This window comes from Saccopteryx bilineata, chromosome X (genome assembly GCF_036850765.1).
Source record: "Saccopteryx bilineata isolate mSacBil1 chromosome X, mSacBil1_pri_phased_curated, whole genome shotgun sequence".
Classification (NCBI taxonomy): domain Eukaryota; kingdom Metazoa; phylum Chordata; class Mammalia; order Chiroptera; family Emballonuridae; genus Saccopteryx; species Saccopteryx bilineata.
In genome coordinates this window covers 128,323,528-128,348,060 of record NC_089502.1, presented here as the reverse complement: position 1 = coordinate 128,348,060, position 24,533 = coordinate 128,323,528, and the positions used below count along the sequence as shown (strand labels likewise).

At 38.8% G+C, this 24,533-nt stretch overlaps 1 protein-coding gene across 4 annotated transcripts in view; it reads right to left on the bottom strand.

Moving 5' to 3' along the window:
* Nucleotides 1–716: 716 nt before the first annotated feature.
* Nucleotides 717–24,533, bottom strand: part of KLHL15 (kelch like family member 15) — a 35,780-nt gene continuing 11,963 nt past the window's right edge. For 3 of the 4 annotated variants that reach the window (XM_066248893.1, XM_066248892.1, XM_066248894.1), the window contains 2 exons: nucleotides 18,354–19,065; nucleotides 717–5,955 (listed from right to left, as the gene is read on the bottom strand). In XM_066248893.1, coding sequence (XP_066104990.1) covers nucleotides 4,846–5,955; nucleotides 18,354–19,058 — 1,815 coding nt within the window. In that variant the 5' untranslated portion in view covers nucleotides 19,059–19,065 and the 3' untranslated portion in view covers nucleotides 717–4,845. The remainder of the gene's footprint in view (nucleotides 5,956–18,353; nucleotides 19,066–24,533) is intronic. The other variant, XM_066248895.1, reaches the window with a different exon arrangement.

Below are 24,533 nucleotides of genomic sequence, written 5' to 3'. Positions count from 1 at the left end.
TTCTCAGAGTCCGTCCTGAAGGAGGTAGGCGTGGGCCTGCGTATATCCAGGCACTTGTGAGGTTGTCCATTCATTCCTGCCTAGTTCCTAGTTTCAGAAATGACGTTAAGAACAGTGAATCAGCCTGACCTGTGGTGGTGCAGTGGATAAAGCGTCGACCTGGAATGCTGAGGTCGCCGGTTCAAAACCCTGGGCTTGCCTGGTCAAGGCACATATGGGAGTTGATGCTTCCTGCTCCTCCCTCCTCCTTCTCTCTCTCTCTCTCTCTCTCATTCTCTCTCCTCTCTGAAAATAAAAGTAAAAAAAATTTTTTTTAAAAGAATACAAAAAGCTAATCATTAGAAAAGAACAATGAATCAAAAATGCTAAAGGAAACCTAAAAATTACCGAACTAAGGCCTTAGGCTTCTAAATGCTTTCCCTCAAGTCTGTATTTCCATTCTGAAAATCTGTTAGTGGAAATTGAGTGACTCGGTTCATTATAAAATTTCGATTGCATGTAAGTGCAGATAAATTCACTCTGACATGCTCACGTGAACCGGTGGCTGGAAGCAGCAGTGATCACATTTTTGTGGCACTTCCTTGGCACATTGAAGGGAAACAAAACAGATACTGCTTGCTGATCAATTCATGAGTGACTTTGAAAATGATGGGTTATATAAAGATAGTAAATAACAAGACGTAAAGAAGTATGTTTTAAAGATGAAAAATACTTTATTTAAACTTTTCTTCATAAACACTTTTAACATTTTTTTTCGATTTAAAAACAGAACAGATAGCATAAACATGTTTGAATAGATTATATTCACGGCTTGGGAAATATTACCTGACAAAAATGTAAAGGCTTTCAAAACAGGTATAAAAGGCAAACCTTAAATTATTGTTAATATTTTTAAATCGGCCCTAGGATTAATTTGACTACTGACCCAAAATGTACATAAAGGTCAAAATAGTTTTCTAATAGACAAAGTATGCCAAGAGGTGTAGGCATATACAAGTTAGATAGAAAATAACCTCTCTGGTCACCTCTCTAGGTCATTCCTCCAGAAAGCAAACTCCTAATCCTTACTGATAGACTGGTTAATAAGGTTTTTCGTGTAGTTGTTCCCAAAGATGTGAAAAGGAAATCCAAGAATTTGAAGGGGGAACAGACAGAGCTGACGGCCTTCTCTCCATGTTCCGCGTGTAATAGTGAAGTTACACCGGCACACCAAAAGGGTGTGCCTTCCATGAGTTTACCTATTCCGGGCTGTGTCTATTGAATATTTGACTTTAGAATAAACTAATTTCTTGGGACTTTTGCTTTTAAAATAAATCTCTTTTTAGAAGATATTTATTCCCAAACCAGCTCTAATCCAATTGAACAAATGTATGATCCCTAAAAATGTTCAGAGTACAAAAAAAAATCAAAGGTGTATAATAGGCAAACAAAATGGCACAAGCAGTTTTACTGCTATTTAGCCCTCAATTATATCTAATTTCACTATTATCTATGTTGTGTTTCACTTCAATCTAAAACTTTAAATTATGTATTCTCAAGAAAGCTAGTCTTTTTTGAGAGATAGCTTATAAACTGAAATAACAATTTATATTATAAACTGAAATGTTATGACCTACAACCACATATACATATATAAAAATAGTCCCACTGAACGTTTGACATGTTTAGATTATGCAGCTCAAATAATTTGCTATAAAATATTTAAAGCTTAGTTTCTTGTAATTAAGACAAAACTCTCCATTTTTACCACTGCTCCCCGTAGAAATGTGTGTCCTCTACTATGACTCGAGCAGGCTTCCCAGAACGAGGTGTCCAAAGGTGCTACTTTAGAAAGGGTAAGTGAAGGGCTCAGTCAGTATTTCACAAAGGATAGCAACACTCACACAGAGCAGAGGAATGAGGACACAGAGAAAGCTGTCTCAAGAAAAGCTAATAATTCTATTCATTAAGCTTTGCTTTTCAAAAAAAAAACAGTAGTATTTCTTCCGATACAAAACCTTCAATGAGACAATCTTGAGTTTTATGAAAAGGTTGTAGTGCAAGAATTTTCTTTAAGCAGATTAAACTCAAAACTTAGGTCAAAGACATGGAAGAAAACAAACATTTCCAATTCAGATGACACTAATGAAAATCAGCTATTTTGGTAGTCTGGCATTTAAAATGTAAAGTGAAAATTAATAAAGATGACAACAGTTGCACTGAATAGTTTCAAATCTAACTGAAGTTTTAAAGAACTACTACTTGAACACATACAATGTATATAAACAAAAATGGTTCCAAATGAAGCACAAAAAAAAATGTGAAAAAAATCTATGAAAAAATTTTCCATAGTTTAGTATAACAAAAATAAATCTCTTTCAGCAATTAACCTATAACTTGAAAAGGGAATGTGAGTTACCATGATTTAAAAGAACCTATATTAGTGCTACATATAACCAGAAGAATTTTCTCATACATTCATTAAGAACCCACGCAATAGCAACTATTCTTAAAGCTCAAAACTGATTACAGCTAACATCAGGTCAGACATGACTTAAGTGTGAAGCTGAACCCAGAGTTAGTTCAAGTTAAGATTTCACAAATTTTCCAAAACATGACTTTGACCTTGGCCTTCTGTCTTTGGAATAGAAGGCCAAGAATGTCCATCATTTGCCCAGATCTTCCTCTAACTAGGGCTATGAAGTCATATCTCAACAGTTCAAGAGAACCACCACTGGAGTGTAAAAGCCTGATGAGGGGTACCCTGTCTCGGTCTTTTCCAGCAAAAGACAACAATGAGGAAATTAATGAAGACATTATTGTGATTTTCTTTAAAGCACGACAGCAGATGTACAAAACACTAAACCAACTGATATATTAGAAAAATATTTAAATGACTAAGCTAATCCTAGTTTGCAAAAGTAAAATGATTAGAAATGATATTTTAAGTGTAGAAAAGGACTTTTACCCATATTAACATGGGAAAGGATATCAGTTTTATTTTTAAAAACAAAGCAAATGATAGAATCATTTAATAGAAATTTAAGTCTCATATACAAAAGAATACTAACTTGATTTCTAAAACCAATACCGCTTTTCTTCTTCAAAAGCTAATAATGTACCTGATTCTTTCTTAAATCCAAATTTCTTTAAGCCTCCAGTTTTGGAGGCTTAAAACCAGGGTTTTGTTTTTATAGTTGTCTCACTTAACTGCAAAAAAACAAAACAAAGTCTTCACATTTCCATGACTTCACTCTTCTAATGATCAGTGGTGGCAGCAGCAAAAAAAAGGGGGGGGGGGGGGATTAGAAAATTTATACAACAGCCATAGAGAAGGCATTGCAATATTGCACCAATATCTTAGGGCCTGGCAAGTTTTGCCAGTGTAGATCTAGTCTGTATCAGCTATAGACTCTACTCAGGAAAAAACGGCGTCAGTTTGAATGAGCCATTCCCTGGTTATTCTTGCTTAGCTCTGTCAACTATGTTTTTCCTTCTCGTTGAAAGGTGCGGCTAATCCTAAAGCACTTACTGCAAAATGCTTTTCAACAGTTAGTCTCGAGCCATTCTCAACTTTGAGGTTACTGTCCTTCATGCTAGTAGCTTTCAGTAAATAAAACAAAAGCTGAGAGCTTGCATGCCTGGTGCTGCTAAGGTTTTTGTACTAAAGAAACCAGTAGATATGACCGGTAAGATCAGAATTCTATTTCTTACCTCTAAGTCAAAACTGAGCTCAAATTTTCCATAAGTTGCTACATTCCATTCAATAACAGGTACAGCAGCCTTATTGAATGTAAAGAATGGAAGTTGCACTTACTTTTAAGGGGCCTTTATTTAGGAGTCTGGCATTACCTAAATTTTCTTTAAAAGTGCTTGCACGCTGCAGGGCCAGGGCTTGTCATCTACCACTCCAATTCTCACTAAAACCAGGGCAATGTTAAACAGACTGCAAAGAAAAACATGTTCAATAAGAAGACATACATCAATGAGGAGCACTAACGTGTACTTTGAAAATAAAATATGAAGTGTTAGTTTTCATAACCCCATACGTGTTTCAGGAATATAAAGAGTTCAAACATTACTGAATCAATATGGACTGAAGATAGGCTACTTTGACACCAAATGAGGACTCCAGTTATTTTTAATTCTCTATAGATGGTAATACATGAAAAGACATTACACCTAAAATTCAACAGGTATGGCAAACCGTGTGTGCAAGTGCACTAGCTTAAAAATATAGAATCCTAGCCAGGCGTAAAAGAGGATGTGCCTTATATATTCATAGGATGTATGCACATATGGATACACTTTCACTAACACAATGCAGTAAGAGAAGGCAGCTTAGAAATAGTGTTTTGAATATAAAAAGTTAACTTTGTAGAAAATTTATATTTTTGCATTTTCAGCAAAAAGCCATGCAAAAAGGGCAAGAGTTTTAAACTTAATAAAACCAAAAGGTCTAACAGACAGAAATACAGTGAACCAAAAGTTCAAAACGATTTCAGATCAAGAAAGGAACTGAAATTACATCGAGTGACACTTATCAGGTCTTCTCTTAGAAGATGCATGACTTCTACACTGACATCTGAGAGAAATGTTTAAAGCATAAAATCAGCTTCCCAGATAAGTAGATCATTCTATTAAACTGCTTCAGGAAGTAGTTTCAAGAGCTAGTGCTTAGAACTAACTTATTGCATGAGTTTGAGGCCACTGAAAAAAAAAGGATGCTAGCACAGAATGGAAAAGTTTTACCGTATTAGACCAATGGCTTTGATAGTAAAACTGGTGAGGCTTTCCTTTATGTTTTCAATTAACTACTCTGTCACAAACAAGCGTTTTGTTTGGCTTCGACGTGAGAAGATGTCATTAGTTGCAGCGCCTGACCTCGTCCAGTATGTATTCTGGAAAGTGCAGGTTGCACACTTGTAAACCATCCAGCTTGCAGGGCATCCGCGGGTACTCGTCTTCCTTCCACTTGTTTTCTTCTGGATCAAAGGTGAGAATGGAATCGCTGTAATGACCGTTGTAGCAAAGGCCTCCAAGAACCATTATTTGTTTGTCTAGCACAGTCACACCATGGCCACTTCTACCAATTGGCATGGACGCCAAAATGGTCCACTGGTCAGTCTCTGGGTTGTACACTTCTGTGGAAGGGCAGCCCTGAGATTCGAAAGAGGCCCGCAAGATCACACAGACACCACCGAAGACGTAAAGCTTGCCATTGTAAGAGATCATCTTGTGAAAGCATCTTGCGTAATTCATCTTGCTCTTGTTCTCCCAGCAGTTGGTAACAACTTGAGTTCTTCTGGTCCGCTGCTCTACAGTGCCTTCTTTGCTGGGGTCGAAGACGCACACTTGCTTGGAAGTGGACGATGAGGTGATGCCACCAGTGATATACAGCTTGTTATTCAGCACTGTCCCCTCATGTCCGTATTTGTTCACTGGGTAAGGATCCACGAATTCCCATTTATCATTGGTGATATCGTATCTCTCTGTTGAATAGAAAGTCTCATCTCTGGTTCTGCCTGCTACAGCGTAAATAAACTTTCCAATAACACCAACTGCAAATTCTGAGCGTGGCACAGACATGTCTGCCATCCGCAGCCACGAGTTTTGTCTTGGGTCATACCTGAACACTTTGGATGAAGCATGGAATTCGCCATCTGGGCCGAGTTCCTCCCCGCCCAACAAGAACACGAAGTTATTGACAATGGCAAGGCAGTCTGGGCGCAGAGGTACTTGGGGGCCCTCGAGTTCCCACCAGACTCTTGGTTTCTTCAGGAGCAGTATTTTACTGTTAACCATGCTGTGTCCAATCATTCCTCGGAATACTGTAGTCTGGGGTTTGGCAGAGCGAATGCGGCTTGATTTCATGTCCAGCAAAGGCTGCTGGTGAACATTCTGAAAGTAATTCAGTGCTTGGTCAACTTCGTAGCGCAGCTGTCGAGAGTACCTGTAAAATTCTGATGTCTTAACCTAAGAAAAAAGTAAAACAATTTAACCAAAAGAAAGAACATCAATGGCAAATAAAACATCAAAGCTCACTAAGATCGTGTAAGGTTTTAGGCTCACTTTACTAAAATTGCTTTACTTGTTAACATCACTAATTTTTTTAAAGCTTTTATCATTTTTTTTTGCGATTTATATTTGTCATAACCTATACACATTCCCAAGCTTTTTAAAGTAAACAAGTTACTTTCCAGGCACAAGCTGAATTCCTCTAACAAAATGTATCAATCACCTATTACGTGTCAGGCCCTGGTCTACAAGTGGTTCATAGGAAGACAAATAGAGGTTTCACAGTGGAGAAAAACATGACCATGGCTTTCTTAATCACAAGAACAGGGTAAGAACAAGAATGACTGAGTCATTTGGGGAATTAAGTTAGTTAGTAAAAATGTTATACACAAAATCCTCAGTAGGTTTTTCACATAAAGACTTGGACTAGGGTGTAAAAAGAGACAAATATAAGGTGATAGAAAACGATTTGACTTTGGATGATGGGCACACAACCTAATCAACAGTTTAAATGCTATAGAAATGTTTATGTGAAACTTACATACTTTTACTTATCAATGTCACCCTGCTAAATTTAATTTTCGAAATAAAATTAAGAAAAAAAAGACTTGGTCTGATATCAACTACTATAGTAATAATTCAGTTGACAAAAAAAGGTCCTTTTTTCCATTTTATTTTTGGAGCTAGAGCTACCTAATTAAGATGATTAATAAGATCTGACGACACACACTTTTAAGTACTGTGCTAATGCTATAGGGAGATTTTTTTAAATGAGGAGAAGATGTGGTCTGTTTCCGCAGGGAACTTAGAAAATATTTGGGGAAATGAAAACAAATGAACAGCCATCTGTGAATGCACAAGCTTAGACAGAGAACCTAACAGACTGACCCGAAACACCCAGGGGTGATTTATGAAAGGGGGAAGAAGTTGAATACCAAGCAAAAAAAAAAAAAAAAAAAAAAAAAGCCTGTATCATATTTATAAAAAGAGAGTCTTGCCATTTTAAAAATAGATCTCCTAAAATCATCAAATGTAGATTTGATTAGTAAAAATGAACATTTTTCATTTTCTATTCATTTCTTCTATGAACTGCCTAATAGTGTGCCTCACGTATTCTTTTCATCTCTTATTGAGTTATAAGAGCTAAAAGACAATTAATACCCTGGAAATCAACAAGAAACAAACCTCAAATTAAATATTTAAGTGCCTACTGTGCACAGCCAGTGATCTGAGTGCTACACAGGTTTTGAAGTAATAGAATCTTGTCCAGCATAGTAATTAAGCCCCATGTCAAACAGCCCAGTCTGGTGATTAAGAATCGGATTTAGGAAATATCCGACTTTGGCACTCAGGAGCCATGCAATCTTGGGCAAGTAATTCAACATCAGTAGGCCTGCTTCCTCATTTGTATTGTGTAACAATAGTACCTGTGCCTCATAACCCTACGGTAGGAGACAAGCAAGATAACCTACACAAGGACGCCTCAGTACGGTGCCTTTCATGTAGCACTGTACAAAAAAATAATAGCAGAGACTAGCTGTTATTACTGACCAAGGGACACATGTGAAAGTGTCACTCAGCTTCTGATGATATGCTTTCAGTCTGTGTAAAAATTCAGTCTTTCAGAAAGTAGAGGAAAAATAAGGGAAACTGTAATTCTGGATCTAACCCTCCCCAGTAAAACATGATTGGTTTACATAGAAGTAAAAGGAAGCTTTAGAGAAAGTAACCGTGTTGTTTGGAGATCAAGAAAGAAAGAGGAATGGTGCACGTAGTAGACAAGGAGATTTCAACTTTTTCATAGAAAAACTACAATCAATTCCAAGATCAGAAACTGTGTAGAGGCTCTCAAAAGCTTAGAGGCTCTCGAAAGCATTATGTTGACTGCGTTACTGCCAAACATACTGCTGAGGGGAAGAAACGGGAAAGGAGCTCGAAGACCTGTGTGCTGCACGGAGAGCTTTTGGAGAGCTTTTGGAACTCATGTTAAAGAACCACTTACAACAGATGGGGCAAAAAACCAAAACAGGCTGTAAGAATACTGTGAACAAGGCTAAAGCCTCTGAATGAACTGTGACTTTATATAAAGAGCCAGACAGTGAATAAATGGCATTTTAGAGGTTAAAGTAAAAAGAAGAAGAGGAAAAACAGAAGTCTTTCCTGGATGAGGTGGTTAATGTAATATTCACAAAGACAAACAGCCTTACTCCTATTTTATTTCCATTCTCAGCTAAGAATGTTTTATTCTTTCCAATCTGAAGATCAAATACAATGACTAAGAAGAAACTTAAATCCAAGATGGCTGAGAAAAAAAATAAAAAGAAAAACCAACTAGATATCCTCACTGAGTTCAAGTCATTTGATCTCACAAATCACATCAGAGGATCCTGAGAGGCTTCACAGATAAGGCGGCTTAATTGCTTTCTGCAATCTGTTTGGAATCACAAAGAATGGGAGAGGACTAGAAGCCAGACAGATTTCTCAACTACAGACTGGTTAGCTTGAGGCTGATCCTAGATTTAAAAAAAAAAAAAATAGCACTTGCAAATAAGAAAGTGCTACACACTAAGAGACAGCATGACCTCACCAAGTAATACCAAGACTGACTGTTTCCGGTTTAATTTTTTAATGTGACAGCACTGGCAGAGAATGAGAGAGCCTATAACTTCGGCAAAGTAATCAACAAAATCTAATCATAAAGAAACGAGAAACACTGAAGACCCATGAACCACCTGACACTGCAGCAGTAATTGTGTTAATGCATTTGAGGGCCAGGGCAAAGTGGTGAGAAGTCCACAGCTTTTATCAGATACACTGTGAATCCCCGAACTCGACATGTCAAGCTTTAACTGACTATTCTCAATCTGAACTAACAATGTGTGGTATGACAGTCTGGAGAGTCACGGATGGAATTACAAGAATAGACAATCCCACACTCCCATTGGGGTGAAACCACAACTAAGACAGTGTTCAGTTTCATCACTACACTTTAGACATCGGCAAAGCAGACCGTGCCTGAAGATGGCAACTGTTCTTAGGATCAGTAAGTGGAAGTTATCCTGACTAGGCAGTGGTGCAGTGGATAGAACGTCAGACTAGGACGCAGAGGACCCAGGTTCGAAACCCCGAGGATGCCAGCTTGAGTGCGGGCTCATCTGCTTTGAGCAAAGCTCACCAGCTTGAGCAAGGGGTCACTCGGTCCGCTGTAGCCCCCAGTCAAGGCACATATGGGAAAGCAATCAATGAACAACTAGGTGCTGCAACAAAGAATTGATGTTTCTCATTTCTCTCCCTTCCTGTCTGTCTGTCCCTATCTGTCCCTCTCTCTGTCTCTGTCACACACACAAAAAAAATAGTGGAAGTTAAAAGAAGATTTTAGGCCAGTACAAAAAAAAAAAAGCTTTGTAATTAGAACTGTCAGGATAATGGACATTCACTGCATTATTATATTTTATTTAAGACCACAGAAACTGGGAACAACTCAAATACCTATCAATAAGACATCGGTTGAATAAACCCTGGTATACAATAAGCCCCCGAGTTATAAACATCTGACTGACTTACAACTTTTACCTATGAACGGAGTGCCATTAAGGCTATTGGTAATCAATTGCAGTGGGACATCAGTGAAAATGATATCATAGAGTTACTCGACTCTATGGCAAACTAACCAACGAAGTCCTTATGGAACTAGAGCAGCAGATGACAGCATTTGGGGAAGAAAACAGGGACTGGAAACTCTAGGACCGAGAAAGTTTTCTACAAAAGACTTAGCTGGTTCTTTCGTCTCATGGAAGCAGGAATGGCAAAGTTAGAGGAGCAAAATCCTGATACAGAGAGGCTCACCGAAGTTTACCGTACAAATTACTGAAGGTCTGAGATGCTACAGGCCATTGATGAACAGAAAAAGAACAGCTCTGGCCTTAGCTGGGAGGTTCACTGGTTAGAGCACCATCCCAAAGTGCAGATGTTGCTGGTTCGATTTCCGCCCCAGGCATATACAGGACCAGCTCGGTGTTCCTGTCTCAGTCCCCCTTCCTCTCTCTAAAATCAAGAAAAATTAAAAACAACAACAAAAACTGCACAAACCTCCCTGGATGCCCATTTCAAGACACTGACTCCAGCAGCAGAATCAGCCCAACTCCTAACACCAGTCCCATCCTCTCCAACAAGTCTGTCATCTTCTGCATCATCCAAGACTGTGTGAGGGTGTGTTAGAAAGTGTTTGTTTATATGTGCAGAAAGGTAAAAGTAAATACTATGTTAAGACAAACATCTGGCTGAGTTGTATTTAATAGGTAAATGTCCCTGTTTCAACTTCTATACAGATTCCTCTTAAGAACAAACCTGCAGAACTTCTCATGTGTAGCCCGGGGACTGCCTGTGCACTATGTGCAGCAGCCATTCAATAGAGCAGGTCCATCCACACGCACTAACGCAGACATTCAAAACGTCAAATGACAAAAACTACAGAGAAGCATATAGCATCTTCTCAAAAAATAAAAAGGAACTGTTTTACACAGTCAGCAGTATGTGCAGGGGAAAACATGTCTAAGTGGACATTTATCAGTGAGCTTCTGGGGACTTGCCCTTTTTAGTTTCCATATAGGTCTGTATTTAGCTCTTCTACAGGAACTACAGTTTAAAAAAAAAACAAAAAACAAACGGGTATGTAAGTCAGAGACAGGACTGCCTACCTCTGGAGTCAGTGAGCATGTTACCGTATTTCCCCATGTATAAGACACCAGTTTTCTAAAACTTTGGTGTCTAAAAACTGGGTACGTCTTACACAGTGGTTATAGGTTTTTTTACTTGCATCTCCCGCTTTTTCATACAGATGAGGAGTTGTATGAATTTTATTAATAAAACGAGTTCAATAACTTTATGCAATACATTTTTTTTCAAATTTCAGGCCCCAAACTTCAGGTGCGCCTTATACACGGGAGCGTCTTACACATGGGAAATGCGGTATGTCTCTTCTCTGTGCAGCCCAAGTGAGAACACCTATCAGGAGCACTGGAGAGGGGGACCAGCGTTACATGACAGTCTAGGAGAATGGCCGATAACAGCCATCCAAGTTCCAACCCAGGCTCTTACAGATCCCAAACTGGGTCAGTTTAACTGCTTCTTGCACTTTTTCCTTTCATTTTATATTAAACCCAATCTTCGGGTCCCTTTGTCCTATTCTCCATTCATTCGATTGTGCTCCTTTGAAACCTGGGTTCCAAAGAGTTTCCAAGATGCACTTCAACTCTGTTAGCTACATCTCTGTATCCGATCTGTTCTATGTCTAAACCCGATAATGAAAGTTGTCCATCTGAGATAGCTGGCTATACCATAAAAGATCTTCTAACCAAAGAAATTTAGCTCCTACTTCTCCCTGCCAAAGCCAGGAGTTCTAGATATACCTTGCTTTTCCCAGAGCTATGCATCACTGCAGTTTCCCTCTAAACCACGTACTATCTATAAGCATTCACTAGTTTCTTCTTCCATTATAGAAACTGAATTAATGCTTCTCTGATAATCCTGCACAAAGCAATTACAGATATACTCTGCTTCAAAACAAAAGGCAGAGGGGCTGAACTCCTTCTGTGTGAATGGAATCATTTAAAATGCATTCATGAAGGGAGCTACCCAAAAAGAAACGTGTCTCATCTTTTCATAGAGAAAGCATTTCTGCCATCGTTCACTCCTCATGTAACAGTTAATCTATCTGTAATATCAGGTGCTCTCAAAAGAAAGATATGGAAAGAATGACATTTCTTTCATGTTCTGAACTACTTTTCTTATCCTTTCATAGGATTAAAAAAGCTGTCTTGTTTTAAAACTTGGAAAGAATATATTCATTTTTTATCACTTTTCTTGCTTTGATACTTTAAAATTGTATTATGAAAAGCATTTTGTCTTATTCTAAATACAAAATGAAAGCAAATATTACCTCTTAAAAAGTGATTTTAAAATTGGCCATTTCCCCCTTTAATCTTCTTTTGCTTTAATATAAATGTGTGCATGTATATATGCATGTAAAAGAGAAAATGTGAGAAATTATTGTAAAAGTGATTCCTGTAAATACATATTAAGTCAAAGAAATAATAGCTAGCCATTACCACTGAGCAAAAATTCCACGTTTCTCCCTTCACTGTCAAAATGTTACATAATCCATTTATTAAATGTTTAACCTTTAAAGGTTACTTCTATATACACTCTTAATTTTGAGAGAATTAAAATGGAACTGGCAACATAATTAAAACAGGCATTTCCACAGAGCTTACTACTTTTATTTGATTAAAAATCTGCAACTTAAAAAATCTAAAACTGGCCACAGTCGAAAATTATTTTAGGCTTTCAGTCAGCCAGTGTAAGATACTAGCAGCTGCTTTACCTTTCAAAATGAATATACCAATATACTTATACTAAACCAATGAAACAAATGCCTTTTATCAGCTCCTCTCTCAGTGGGGTTCACCAGAGCGCGAGGAATCTCTGAACAAGATCCCAGGTGTTGGGCAGTGAACAAGTCTCCAGTCTGACCCTCTTTGCATCCCCAAATGCTACCCGTATTTTTGAAATGTGTAAGGTGTCATGTGGAAAGCTAAGTCCTGGCTGTCGGTTTTATCAACCCTTCTCCATGGTCCAATCTCCTCAAAAGAAATGTCCAGAAACAAAGCAGTTACTACCATGCGGCTTTAGCGCTAAAAGAAATGCTATCTTTGGGAACCGCCGGTACATTTGATAATTCTGGTACTCAGTAAAATGTGGGGCAGTCTTTGTATGTTGTACTGGGAAAGCATCCACCTGGTATGAGAAGTCTATTTGTGAAACCATGCTCAGAACTGAAGCTTATATTGATTTATGTGAAACAAAACAGTTAGGTGCAAGATGCCTTTAATTAATCCCTTAGTCTTGAAAAACTGAATTAATGACCAGAAAGAAGGCTATAAAAATATCAGTTCCTGCTAGGCATAAATCCCCTTGGTAATACTCTAATTGCAGCCAAATATCAAATAGTTGAGACAAATTTAATAAGGGCTTACCCATCCTTTCTTCTAGCAGGCCAGTCTAAAAACTTCAGAAGGCCTGACCTGTGGTGACACAGTGGATAAAGCGTTGACCTGGAACGCTGAAGTCACCAGTTCAAAACCCTGGGCTTGCCTGGTCAAGGCACATATGGGAGTTGGTGCTTCCTGCTCCTCCCCCCTTCTCTCTCTTTCTCTCTCTCTCTTCTCTAAAATGAATAAATAAAAATAATTTAAAAAAATAAAAAAAGAAAAAGAAAAAAAATAAAAACTTCAGAAGTCAAATGACCAGAGTAAATGGGGACAAGGGAAAAGACCCCAAAAGACAATGTCCTAGTAAGAGTTTCCACACAGCCCTGGCCAGTTAGCTCTGTCGGTTAGCATCATCCAGAAACACCAAGGCTGCAGGTTTGATCCTCAGCCAGGGCACATAGGGAAGTGACCAACGAACGCACAACTAAGTGGAACAACAAATGAATGTGTGTCTGTCTGTCTGTCTGTCTCTCTCCCTCTCCCTTCCTGTCTCTCTAAAATCGATTTTATAAAAAATAAAATTTTAAAGTTTCAGCACAATTTAGGTTAGTCTCTTTTCCTTTCAACCTTTCTATTAAATGAAAAGTATTTCATTTAAAATTAAGTGTGCTTTAAAAGTCTGTAATTTCCTTCTGATTTTGGTGCAAGAATAATAAAGCACCACTGGACATTCAAGCACACAACCTTAAAAAGTAGAAAATAATGTAATTTTAAAAATACATAAGACCTTCTGTGATTATATTAATATCTAGTACATCTAAGTTTTAGAATTTACAACCTAGGAGAAAGTTTTAAGTTTATTGATTTTTAGAGAGGGAGAGGGAGAGAGACAGACAGACACAGGAACATTGATCTGTGGCTGTATGTGCCCTGACCGGGAATCGAACCAGCAACCTCTGTGCACGGTGATGAAACTCCAACCAACCAAGCTATCTGGCCAGGGCCAGCAGAAATTTTCTATTAATGGAAATACTCTCCATCATGTAAATGTTTTCATTTTATCTATAAATATGGTGGTAGGGCAGAAAGAAAGCCAAATCAAAGGTTTAATCCGAAAACTAACCTGAATGACCAAAATTTACTTATGACATTTGTAACATTTTCTGGTAAATTTTAAATTTGAGAATTAAAACTTTAAAGCCTAAAACCTTAGTATTTTACCTTCTGCTTATTATATTATTATTTTGCTCCTAATGTTTTCTCCATTTTTCTGAATTCTCTGAACCTTTTTGATTTCTGCTTCCTTAATAAGTGGCCAATGAAAAATCAACTGTAAAATCCTAAATACAAGCTAAATAAATGTGTTTTACTTTTTCAAGATTTAGAATAGGTTATCTTTCCTTTTGAAAAACTGAAAGATTTGATGATTATGATTACTACAATTTCGAAGGGGATCACTGATACAGTAATTCTTACCTTATGCACATTTATACTGACGATGCCCTGGGTTCAAACTATTCCAATGTCATCATATTGCAAACTGCAGTACTAGAGTCACAGATATACACTAGTTTTGTATATGAATGAATAATCTTTTAATTTTGACACTTAAGCTAGTTTTAATCCCAATAAATTAAATGGAGTGGCTCTTAAATATTTTTTAAAAGGAGGGAAATTTCATAAATCTAAAAGGAACAAAACAAAATAGTGTAAATAAAATTCTTGATGATTTTAGTTTAAGGATTGGGCTAGTTAAGCTCCTAATACAAAAATGAATGATAAAATCTAAGTTTGATCAGAACGGCTCAATGGTTTTCCAAGACTTACTCTAACATTGCACAATATTTTCCTGTAATTGTTCCTGAAAAAACATGACGCTAAATGATGTGTTAACAAGAAATATAAGGAATAGAGGAACTAAGTTAATACCAACACAAGGAAATAATCTGATAAAACCAGAATGTGGAATACACTTAGATTTAATGATCTATCCCCAACAAACAAACAAACAAACAAACAAAAGGCGAGGGAGTCTTAGATTAAGAATATGCATTGCAACCAAAAGCAATGCATACACCATGATGAGATTCCAGGGCAATTTGCGACAGCTGGGAACATCCGAATATGGACTAGCTATTAGATGATATTAGGGTCTTATTGTGAATTTTCCTAATGGAATGGTATTGAACTTGAGTGGAAAAAGTCTTTATCCAAAGGAGTAGCATGTTAGGTACTTAGGGATAAGATGTCCTCAGGGAGAAGATAACCAGTTCGATCCCCAGTCAGGGCACCTACGGGAACAGGTTGGTGTTCCTGCCCACCCTCCCCCACTAAAATCAATAAAAAGCAACATTAAAACATCTATAGAAAGCACATATAGGAAAATGTTAACAGTTCTTGAATCTAGGTGAAAGCTATACAAATGTTCGTTATAAAACTTTGAATTTTTGTATGTTTGAACATTCTCATCATGAATAAGAAAAAGAACAATTCTAGATTAAAAGAGATATAATAACCAAATGCACTGCACAAACCTTCATTAAATCATAAAATGGCTTAAAAAAAGACATTTAGGGACAAGTAAGAAAACCAGAAAGTGGAATGGCTATTACATGACATTAAGGAACCGTTATTTCTAACAATAGTATTACGGTAAGTAGAGAACACCCTCACTCTTGGGAGACGAGATGCTTGCTGAAGTGGTTAGACATGAACTATGTCTGCAACTTTCTTCGAAATGGTTTAGTAAAAGCCAAAGATCTTACAAAGGCATATAACCCTCTACCTGTGGAGCTAGCTAAAGCCAGTGTGGCAGAACGGGAACAACTAGAGACCCACAGGCTGTTTCCGAGTGTCATTTCACTGTTCCTTCCGCTTTTCTGTATGTTTAAAAAGTCTCATAAAGCTTTAAAAATTTTAAAGCCAAACGTAAAAAGGGCATATTAATATTCAATTTTTCTAAATTTCAGAAAGCAGGATAAAACCACAAATTAAGCCCTGACCAGGTAGCTCAGGTGGTTGGAGCATTGTCCCGATACGCCAAGGCTGCAGGTTCAATGCCCAGCCAGCACATATACAAGAATCAACCAACTAATGCAGAGATAAGTACAACAAATCAATCTCTCTCTCCTTTTCTCTCTCTCTAAAATCAATCAATAAAAAATCTTCAAAAACATACAAACCAAAACTGCCTATACTTTTCACCACGTAGGTTCTCATTCTAAACAAGAACCAGCACAGACGTAACGTCATTGCTGAGCCCTTTCTGGCCCTGGGCAAATATAAGGGACATTAAAACGGCCTTGTTTGAGAACTGCAGTGTGCTGAGCACAGGGAAAATAGATGGACCCTATTCTCAAATACAGGGCTGGCAAAAGTAGCTTTACAGTTGTTTGTATAATACAATAATAGTAATACAAGAATAAACTGCTTCGTGTCCTCACAATTGTAAACCTACTTTTGCCCCACCCTGTATTATGGTGTAAAATAGTCCAAATTCTTACTTCCTAAAGAAGTTTTGCATTTTAATTTGGTTTTTGAAGTTTTATTACTAGAGATGAAGTCTCAAATCTAGTTTCTCAACATTCAGAAAGCCATAGATTCCCGATAACATTAGCTCTCACACACTAAAACAAGAATCATTTACTACCTTCCATTTATCTTACCAGTATTATTGCTAAGATAAAACTGAAAGATTTCTCTGTGGCCAGAGCCTTATTAAGTTTTCCTAAGAAATGAACTCAGGAAGGAAGCCTTAACTTTCTCATTCTGATGCGATTTCCATTACCTGGCCCATAGGTAATAATCGCCTCCTACGCCGTATGTGCGTACAACCCACCAGAAGGTACAATGCGTGTTTTATACAATTTACAAAACTACCTGCTGGTATTAACTTGCAGCCACTATCACTGTTGGCCACCAGGAACTGATAATTGGACTATAAAAAGGTTCTGCAGCTCAGCACTTAAAAATCATTTACTGCTATCAATTATCTATCATATTTTCCCACAGGAGGGGAAATTTTATTTTTAATTTCACAAGTACTTCCATCTAGTTGGAGGGTTTTTGTTTCTTTTAGTAGTGGAAAAGCATTTGTATTTAATGTATAAAGACAAAACAGGATTCTCCAGGGAAAGACAGCAATAAAAAGAGAAGGGAAAAAAATATTAGACAAATGATTTATATAGTTCGTGAAGGGCTAGTTATCACTGAAAATAATTAAGAAATGTATTCTTTTTCAATTATTTCTGCCTTATCAGTATATCCTGAGACTAAAGATAAAATCCCATAAAACTGAGTTCTCTATTAACAATTAATGATATTTCAGAGGGAAAAGAACATGCCAGGCTGCTGAGCGTGATTTGAAGGTGCAAATTTGTTTATTTCAAATGCTGTAAACAACCCTCTTTTACAAATATTTTTATCACCAGGCTTGGAAACTAAAGCTTAAAAATTATTTAAAAAAAAAAAGAATTATTTAACGTTAAGGGTGTGCACCAAAGCTTTCCGTGCGCTTTCTAGAAAGACGAAAAGATGCAAGAGATAAACAGAGCCCCAGAGGTAACCATGTGATTAGAAACCAATTAAGTTAAGCAATTACTGAAACTGCTGTCTCTCCTTTGGGCAAGAAAGGATCACAAGTGAGACTCTGGTATAAAAATGAAAAATGCTTACATGCAAAAAGGCCAAGGCTGTTTTGGAGAACCACTCTTTTTAAGACAGCAGAACTTTTCCATGGTAAAGTGTGCAGTTTGACCAATATAGATAGAGGATGTATAATCTATTTGTTTAGAAATGCCTAAACAATGGTTTTAGATATAAGCATCATTTTCAGGGTTAAATTCAGTTAGTATGCACAGTGAAATGGGGGAAACAGAGCTAGGTAAGAGCAGAAGAGAAAAATGACCACTAGGACCTCTTGGTTTTCAAGAGCTATTTTATGTTTTCTTACATTTTTTTAGAGGAATATGAAACTGTATTAATGCATATCATTCAGAACTATAAAATTTCTCAACTCTAATTTCAGTATGTATTACTTCAATTAATTTTTTAAAAGAGAGAACTAGCCTCACACAGTTCAGATTTAATTACTCTGTGAAGAAAAAAAAGCTAAAGCAAACTTGTAATAAATAGTTTGGGCTACATAATTAATTATGCTTCGACTTTAAAAGTACTTTTAAAATGAAATCACTCCACTACCTACCTAGTTCTTCTGTCACACTAAAACAAATGAGATTTCTTAGACATAAACTATTCTTATCAACTATTCACTTTCTTGTCTCCTGACTAAAACTGGGAAACTTATCTATAAAGACATATACTGCCTTAACTGAATGAGTACTAGCTATTGCTTTCAAAGGCACTAACCTTCTCAAAAACACTGGATGGGGTCATCAAACAAAACCTGATGTTCTGAATAATGGTATCGGTATGTCTCCAGCGTCTTCTATCATGCCGCAGCCAAGACTGCACAGCCTCGTACAGTTCTATCTCGGGGAACCTGCTCAGATGATCATTATCCAAATAAGACATGAGCTTCTCAAAACTCAGATAAGACAGGAAGTCAGGCCTGGACATGAGTGGCACAAAGTTGTCTAGCAGAAAGGACTCCAGCTTCTCCCTGACTCCCTCGATGTTTACACCGAAATCATCTAAGAGTCTCATGATTTCTGCACAGTTCTCTAAGCAGATTTTCGCTAACAGGAAAGAGCAGCAGAACTTCACCACTTCTATAAGCTGAACATACATGGCAGCCTGAAGAATCTCATGAACAGTATTCATACTCAGTTCTATAGTCCCATAGTACATAAACTGGAGGACATGGCTGAAACCAGTAGCAGTTAGACCTTTTAAGTGAATTTTGTCCTGATCACGCTCTCTCATGTCTGCAGTAAACATTATTCTGAAGTAATCACTCTGGGTGGCCAAGAGTGCTTTATGGGCCTGGAACTGATGATCTTCAATAACCAGAGTGACATCAAGAAGCAGTCCCTCCTCATACAGTGCTCTGAATCCAGCAGAGACACTGGTGTCATGGATGGAAGAACAGAATCCTTCCATGTCCCCTGCCATCAATCACCTGGAAAAAAAGTAATCAAAGAAAACTGTGTTAATCATTTCCATGCATTTTGAAGACGTTATTAACTTAACAGTTTAAACAATTTTTTAACAATTATCTCAATTCCACTGCCTAAGTCCTAAATATACAAGCCCTTTGGGAGAAGATAACCTAAAGATTTGTAAGCGAATGTTTTTGGCTTCCCTACCTGGGGAAAAAAAATCATTAAATATCTACCAAAAATGGGAAATTGTTGTCTTACAAACAATAATATGCCTAATCCCATTGATTTTATATGGTAAACCAAATATATTTAAACATGTCCCAAAAGTAAATATTACAAAGAGGATTTCTCAAATACTAACTTATGAGAAAAGAGACAGAAAAGAAATTGAACCAAAAAGGACACTGTTGACCTTGAAATCTCCTAGAATCATACCCAAGGAAAGAAGCCGAGAAACATGCCAAGCTGCACATACAAGGTTTTCTTTCTAGCCTTATTTATAATAAAGAAATGGAAAGTATTCAAAAGCCCAATAGATTATTAAATAAATATACGGAACAGTCTTATAATGGATTACTTTAACAACTAAAAATGATGGCAGCAATCTACCTATTCTGACAAAGGATATCTATTAGGTATTGTTATGTGGAAAAAAAGCAGGCAACTACAATATACTCAGGATATTTTCAAAAATTAAATACATGGGCCCTGGCCGGTTGGCTCAGGGGTAGAGGGTTGGCCTGGCGTGCAGAAGTCCCGAGTTTGATTCCCGGCCAGGGCACACAGAAGAAGCACCCATCTGCTTCTCCACCCCTCCCCCTCTCCTTCCTCTCTGTCTCTCTCTTCCCCTCCTGCAGCTGCAGCCGAGGCTCCATTGGAGCAAAGATGGCCCGGGCGCTGGGGATGGCTCCTTGGCCTCTGCCCCAGGCGCTAGAGTGGCTCTGGTCGGCAACAGAGCGACGCCCCGGAGGGGCAGAGCATCGCCCCCTGGTGGGCAGAGCTTCGCCCCCTGGTGGGCGTGTCAGGTGGATCACGGTCCGGCGCATGCGGGAGTCTGTCTGACTGTCTCTCCCCGTTTCCAGCTTCATAAAAATACAAAAAGAAAAAAAAAGAAAAAGAAAAAAAAATTAAATACATGTATATGTTTAGATGAGAAAAAGCCCAGAGAAACATATATACCAAAATGATGTCCCTAGATAGTGGGAATTCAAAAAATATTGAAGTTTATCTTTTCCTTTTTACTTACCTCATTAACCTTATTTTTTAAAATGATCACTGCTTATATATTTAAAATACAAATCTGTAATTTTAAAGGAAATTAAACCACATTTTCTTTCCCATTATCAGAAAAATTAAGCCAAGATAGTGAAATTATAATAACTCTCTTAAGTAAAGGGGGTAAACTAACTCATTCTGTTAGACTGTTGATGAAGTAATTTTCTCCTTTTCACACCCCCCACCTCAGGCCATCTATTCTCTCAACCCTCAGCCTCACTCAGCTCTGAGCTTCCTCCCCAATGACCCACCCTCCCATCCTCTAATTTCCTCCCAACCGTTTCCACTGTGCCCAGTGGAACTTTGTTTCAATGTAAACAAACATTCCTATAGGCTCAGGCCGTCACAGTCTGACTCAAATAAGAAAAATACTTGTCAATATTCTTCATAGAACAAAATGCTTTCCTATAGCTTACAAACCCACCTTCTAAACCTCCTCTTATCTTCCTACTGTCCTCTTTCTAAATCACGGCCTTTCACACACCTAAAAATCCATCATCTCCTTGTCACTGAGATCTGTCATATACACACATCCTGATCAATCTCTCTCCCCATTTCCTGAAGAGCCTCTTCAATGCTCACATAAGACCACTCAACCAAAAACCAAGAATCAAAGTTCCCTGGTCACTTCAACTCCTATAACCTCCCCCCTTCATTTTAAAACCTTATTCCCAGCCTGACCTGTGGTGGCACAGTGGATAAGGCATCAACCAGGAATGGTTCAAAGCCCCAGGCCTGTCTGGTCAAGACACACAGAGAAGCAATTAGGAGAGCTGATACTTCCTGCTCCCCAACCCCACCTTTCTCTCTCTCCACTTTCTAAAAATCAATAAATAAAATCTGAAAACAAACAAACACCTCCCAAACCTGCTGAATCTCACAATCCAGAAGCGGTCCACATCTGAAATCTTAACTGTTAACATCCTACTGTCTGCCTTAACCTTTCCCCATCACCCGTGGTCAGTCATCTCCAAAGTTGACCTCAGTCCTTCTCCAGCTTAGACCTTCCGGAACAATACCCAATTTTCCAAGCTCTTTCCCTTCCCGGGTGGCTCTCTGGACCAGGGTCCCTCCGCTGAAGCAACTGGCACCACAGGCCTGCTCTGGTCCCCACCGCTGCCACCCCTTTATTCCCACCGCCTCCCCCCACCTTATTTACTAAAGAAAGCATCTCTGTCTGCCGAGGCGGGGGGGGGGGGGGTGCAGGCCGTTCAGGAGTCAGCTCTGCACCCGACTTGGCAGGGCCTCCAGCTGCCCGGACTGAAAAGGCAGCTCCCACAGACATGGAGAGCCCACTTCCCCACTCCTGGGCATGCGCCACTGCTGGATCTCACTGCTTTGTTCCGCAGTACGTTGTCTAGGACACCCTGTATTTAACTTCCTGACATACTAACCCACGTCTTCAGGAGTTATCCCAGTCTGATGTCACTTTAAAAAATGACTGTTAGTAAATAAAAGTCTGAAAGAACCGTATACCAAAATGTTAACATGGTTATCCTGAGATGGCTAAGTATCAGGCAGTTTCACTCTTTTTTTTTCCCGTTTCACTTTGTTTTTTTAACCTATCTTCAATGAAAGTGCTTTGTTTTATAAAATTACATTTGTTAAAAATCTAGCCTGACCTGTAGTGGCGCAATGGATAATGCCTTGACCTGGAACACTGAGGTCACCAGTTCAAAACCCTAGCTTGCCTGGTCAAGGCACATATGGGAGTTGATGCTTCCTGCTCCTCCCCTACTTCCCTCTCTCTCCCCCCTTCCGTCTGAAATGAATAAATAAAAAAGTATTTTTTTTAAAAATCTAAAGGCCCTGGCCAGGTGGCTCAGTAAATAGTGTCGTCCTGGCACGAGGAGGTTGGGAGCTCCGAGCCCTGCTTAGGGCACATACAGGAAACACTATTAAGTGCATGCAAGAGAACACACCGATGATTCTCTCTCTAAAATCAGTTTTTTTAAAAATCTCCTTCTTTAACCTTACCCTTAAACACTGGCGCTCCCCAGGATTCTGTTCTTGCACCTTTTTCTTATCTAAGCACTGTGTCTCCCTAAATGATCTCATCTAAACCCATGGTTTTCACTAATACCTAACTTGACCATTACCTTGCCAATCTCCAACCTCACACCAGTCCTCTCAATAGTGAACTGCTGCCTGACCTCTGGTGGTGCAGTGGATAAAGCGTCGACCTGGGAACACTGAGGTTGCCGGTTCAAAACCCTGCACTTGTCTGGTCAAGGCATATATGGGAGTTGATGCTTCCTGCTCCTCCCCCCTTTCTCTCTCTCTCTCTCTACCTCCCTCCCTTCCTCCTCTCTAAAATGAATAAAAATTTAGTAAAAAAAAATAGTGAACTGCCTGCTAACACTCTGGGTGCCCCGGAGGCATCGCCAAATCCCCATGTCTAAACCAAACCCTAACTCCACCTCCCCCAGTCAGTTCTTTCTTCCGTGTTTTCCATCTTATTAAGCGGCATTCCAGGCGCCCCTTTCTCCCCTTGAGCCCTACCTTACCTTCAGGTCTTACTGACTGGACCACGCTGTATGCTCACCTACCTAAGTCAGAAAAGTATTTAGAAGATGAAGTTAATAGCAATTTTTTTATTAGTACGCCATTAATCAAACAGCTATATACTTTCATTCCGGAAAAGCAGAGCACAAGAGAGCTGTCTATAATTTGGAAAATAGATATGAAGTATTTTAGACACTGGAATCAATGCTTGACAGAATTACTTTAGTAACACATTCAAGATTAAAGCAAGCTATCAGGTTTAAATTGTCTTTAAAGGTCAAATTAATGAGCTTAGAATTTTCCAAATGATATGAGGCATACGTACACACATGCGTACTGGGCACAAAAGCAACACCACACAGGGTGGTGTCTGAATCATCACACATTCTGGTTAGTGGAAGGCTATCAACATTACACTAATTATTAATTTTCAAAAGAACCAGAATAAAGAAACAAATTAGACTGGATGAAAATTCTGATATTTCATTATCTTTCTCAGGTTCATTATGGATATTAATTATCACTCTGACTCTTCAGGATATACTGGTCATATTTAACGGAGATTTAATCATAGAAGGCTGCACATCAGCATTCATATACTTGAAAGTACACTGCTTTGTGTTTCATTAGTCTGTTATTTTGACACTGCCTAAAATACTATATATTTCACTGTCTCTCACAGTAACCCACTCTATTAAACAGTTTTTCAGTCTGATAAGGTCTCAGATAGCTAATAGTCACTTTTCTGAAAAAAGTTCCACCTAAAGGAAATTTTAAAAAGATACTCCATGGCCCTAGCTGGTCAGCATGTCATCCAGAAAGATCAAGGCTGCAGGTTCGAACCCTGGTCAGGGCACATCCAGGAAGTGACCAGTGAACACACAACACTGTATCCTTCTCTGTCTCTTCTCCTTCCTCTGTCTCTCTACAATGGATTTTAGAGATACTATGCTTTCTTTAAAAGGGGGGGCAATCTAGGCTCCTAATACTTATTATGGTGGAAACATCCTAGGACAAAGCAGCAAGAAGAAAAAAGAGAGAGAGAAGATTGGTAATCTGGGAGCCAAAAGGTGCTGAATCCATAAACACAGTACCCGCTTTCCTCTGGGCACCCACAGCCCACTACGGGGCACTCCCAGCAGCAGGCTTCCATCCTGTCCCAGTCACATCTGGTCAGACCCAGGTGGGAAATATGAATCAAGATCAATGCTTTTTCTAGAAATTTAGAGAAGAGAGAAAATAAGGGCAAAAGAGAGAGAGGCATGCACTGACTGTATGGCTAGAACTGGGACATGTCAAAGGGCAGCTGTGTACCCCAACTTCTACCTTCCACATGGGCTGAGAAGCGGAGAAAGTCACCCCTGCTGGTCCAAATCCTGACCCAGGGTCTTCCCCCTCAGGGTTCCCAGGCACCTTTCAGGCCCAACTTACCCCGGGGGATAAAGAATTCAAGGACGTTTGTTAAGGACAGGTGTCTGGGGTGGCCATGAGCTCTGCACAAGATGGCTGAGGCACCAGATGGGAGACGCACAAGATGGCTGAGGCACCAGATGGGAGACGCACAAGATGGGAGACGCACAAGATGGCTGAGGCACAAGATGGGAGACGCACAAGGTGCCTAAGGCACAAGATGGGAGACGCACAAGATGGCTGAGGCACAAGATGGCTGAGGCACAAGATGGGAGACGCACAAGGTGCCTGAGGC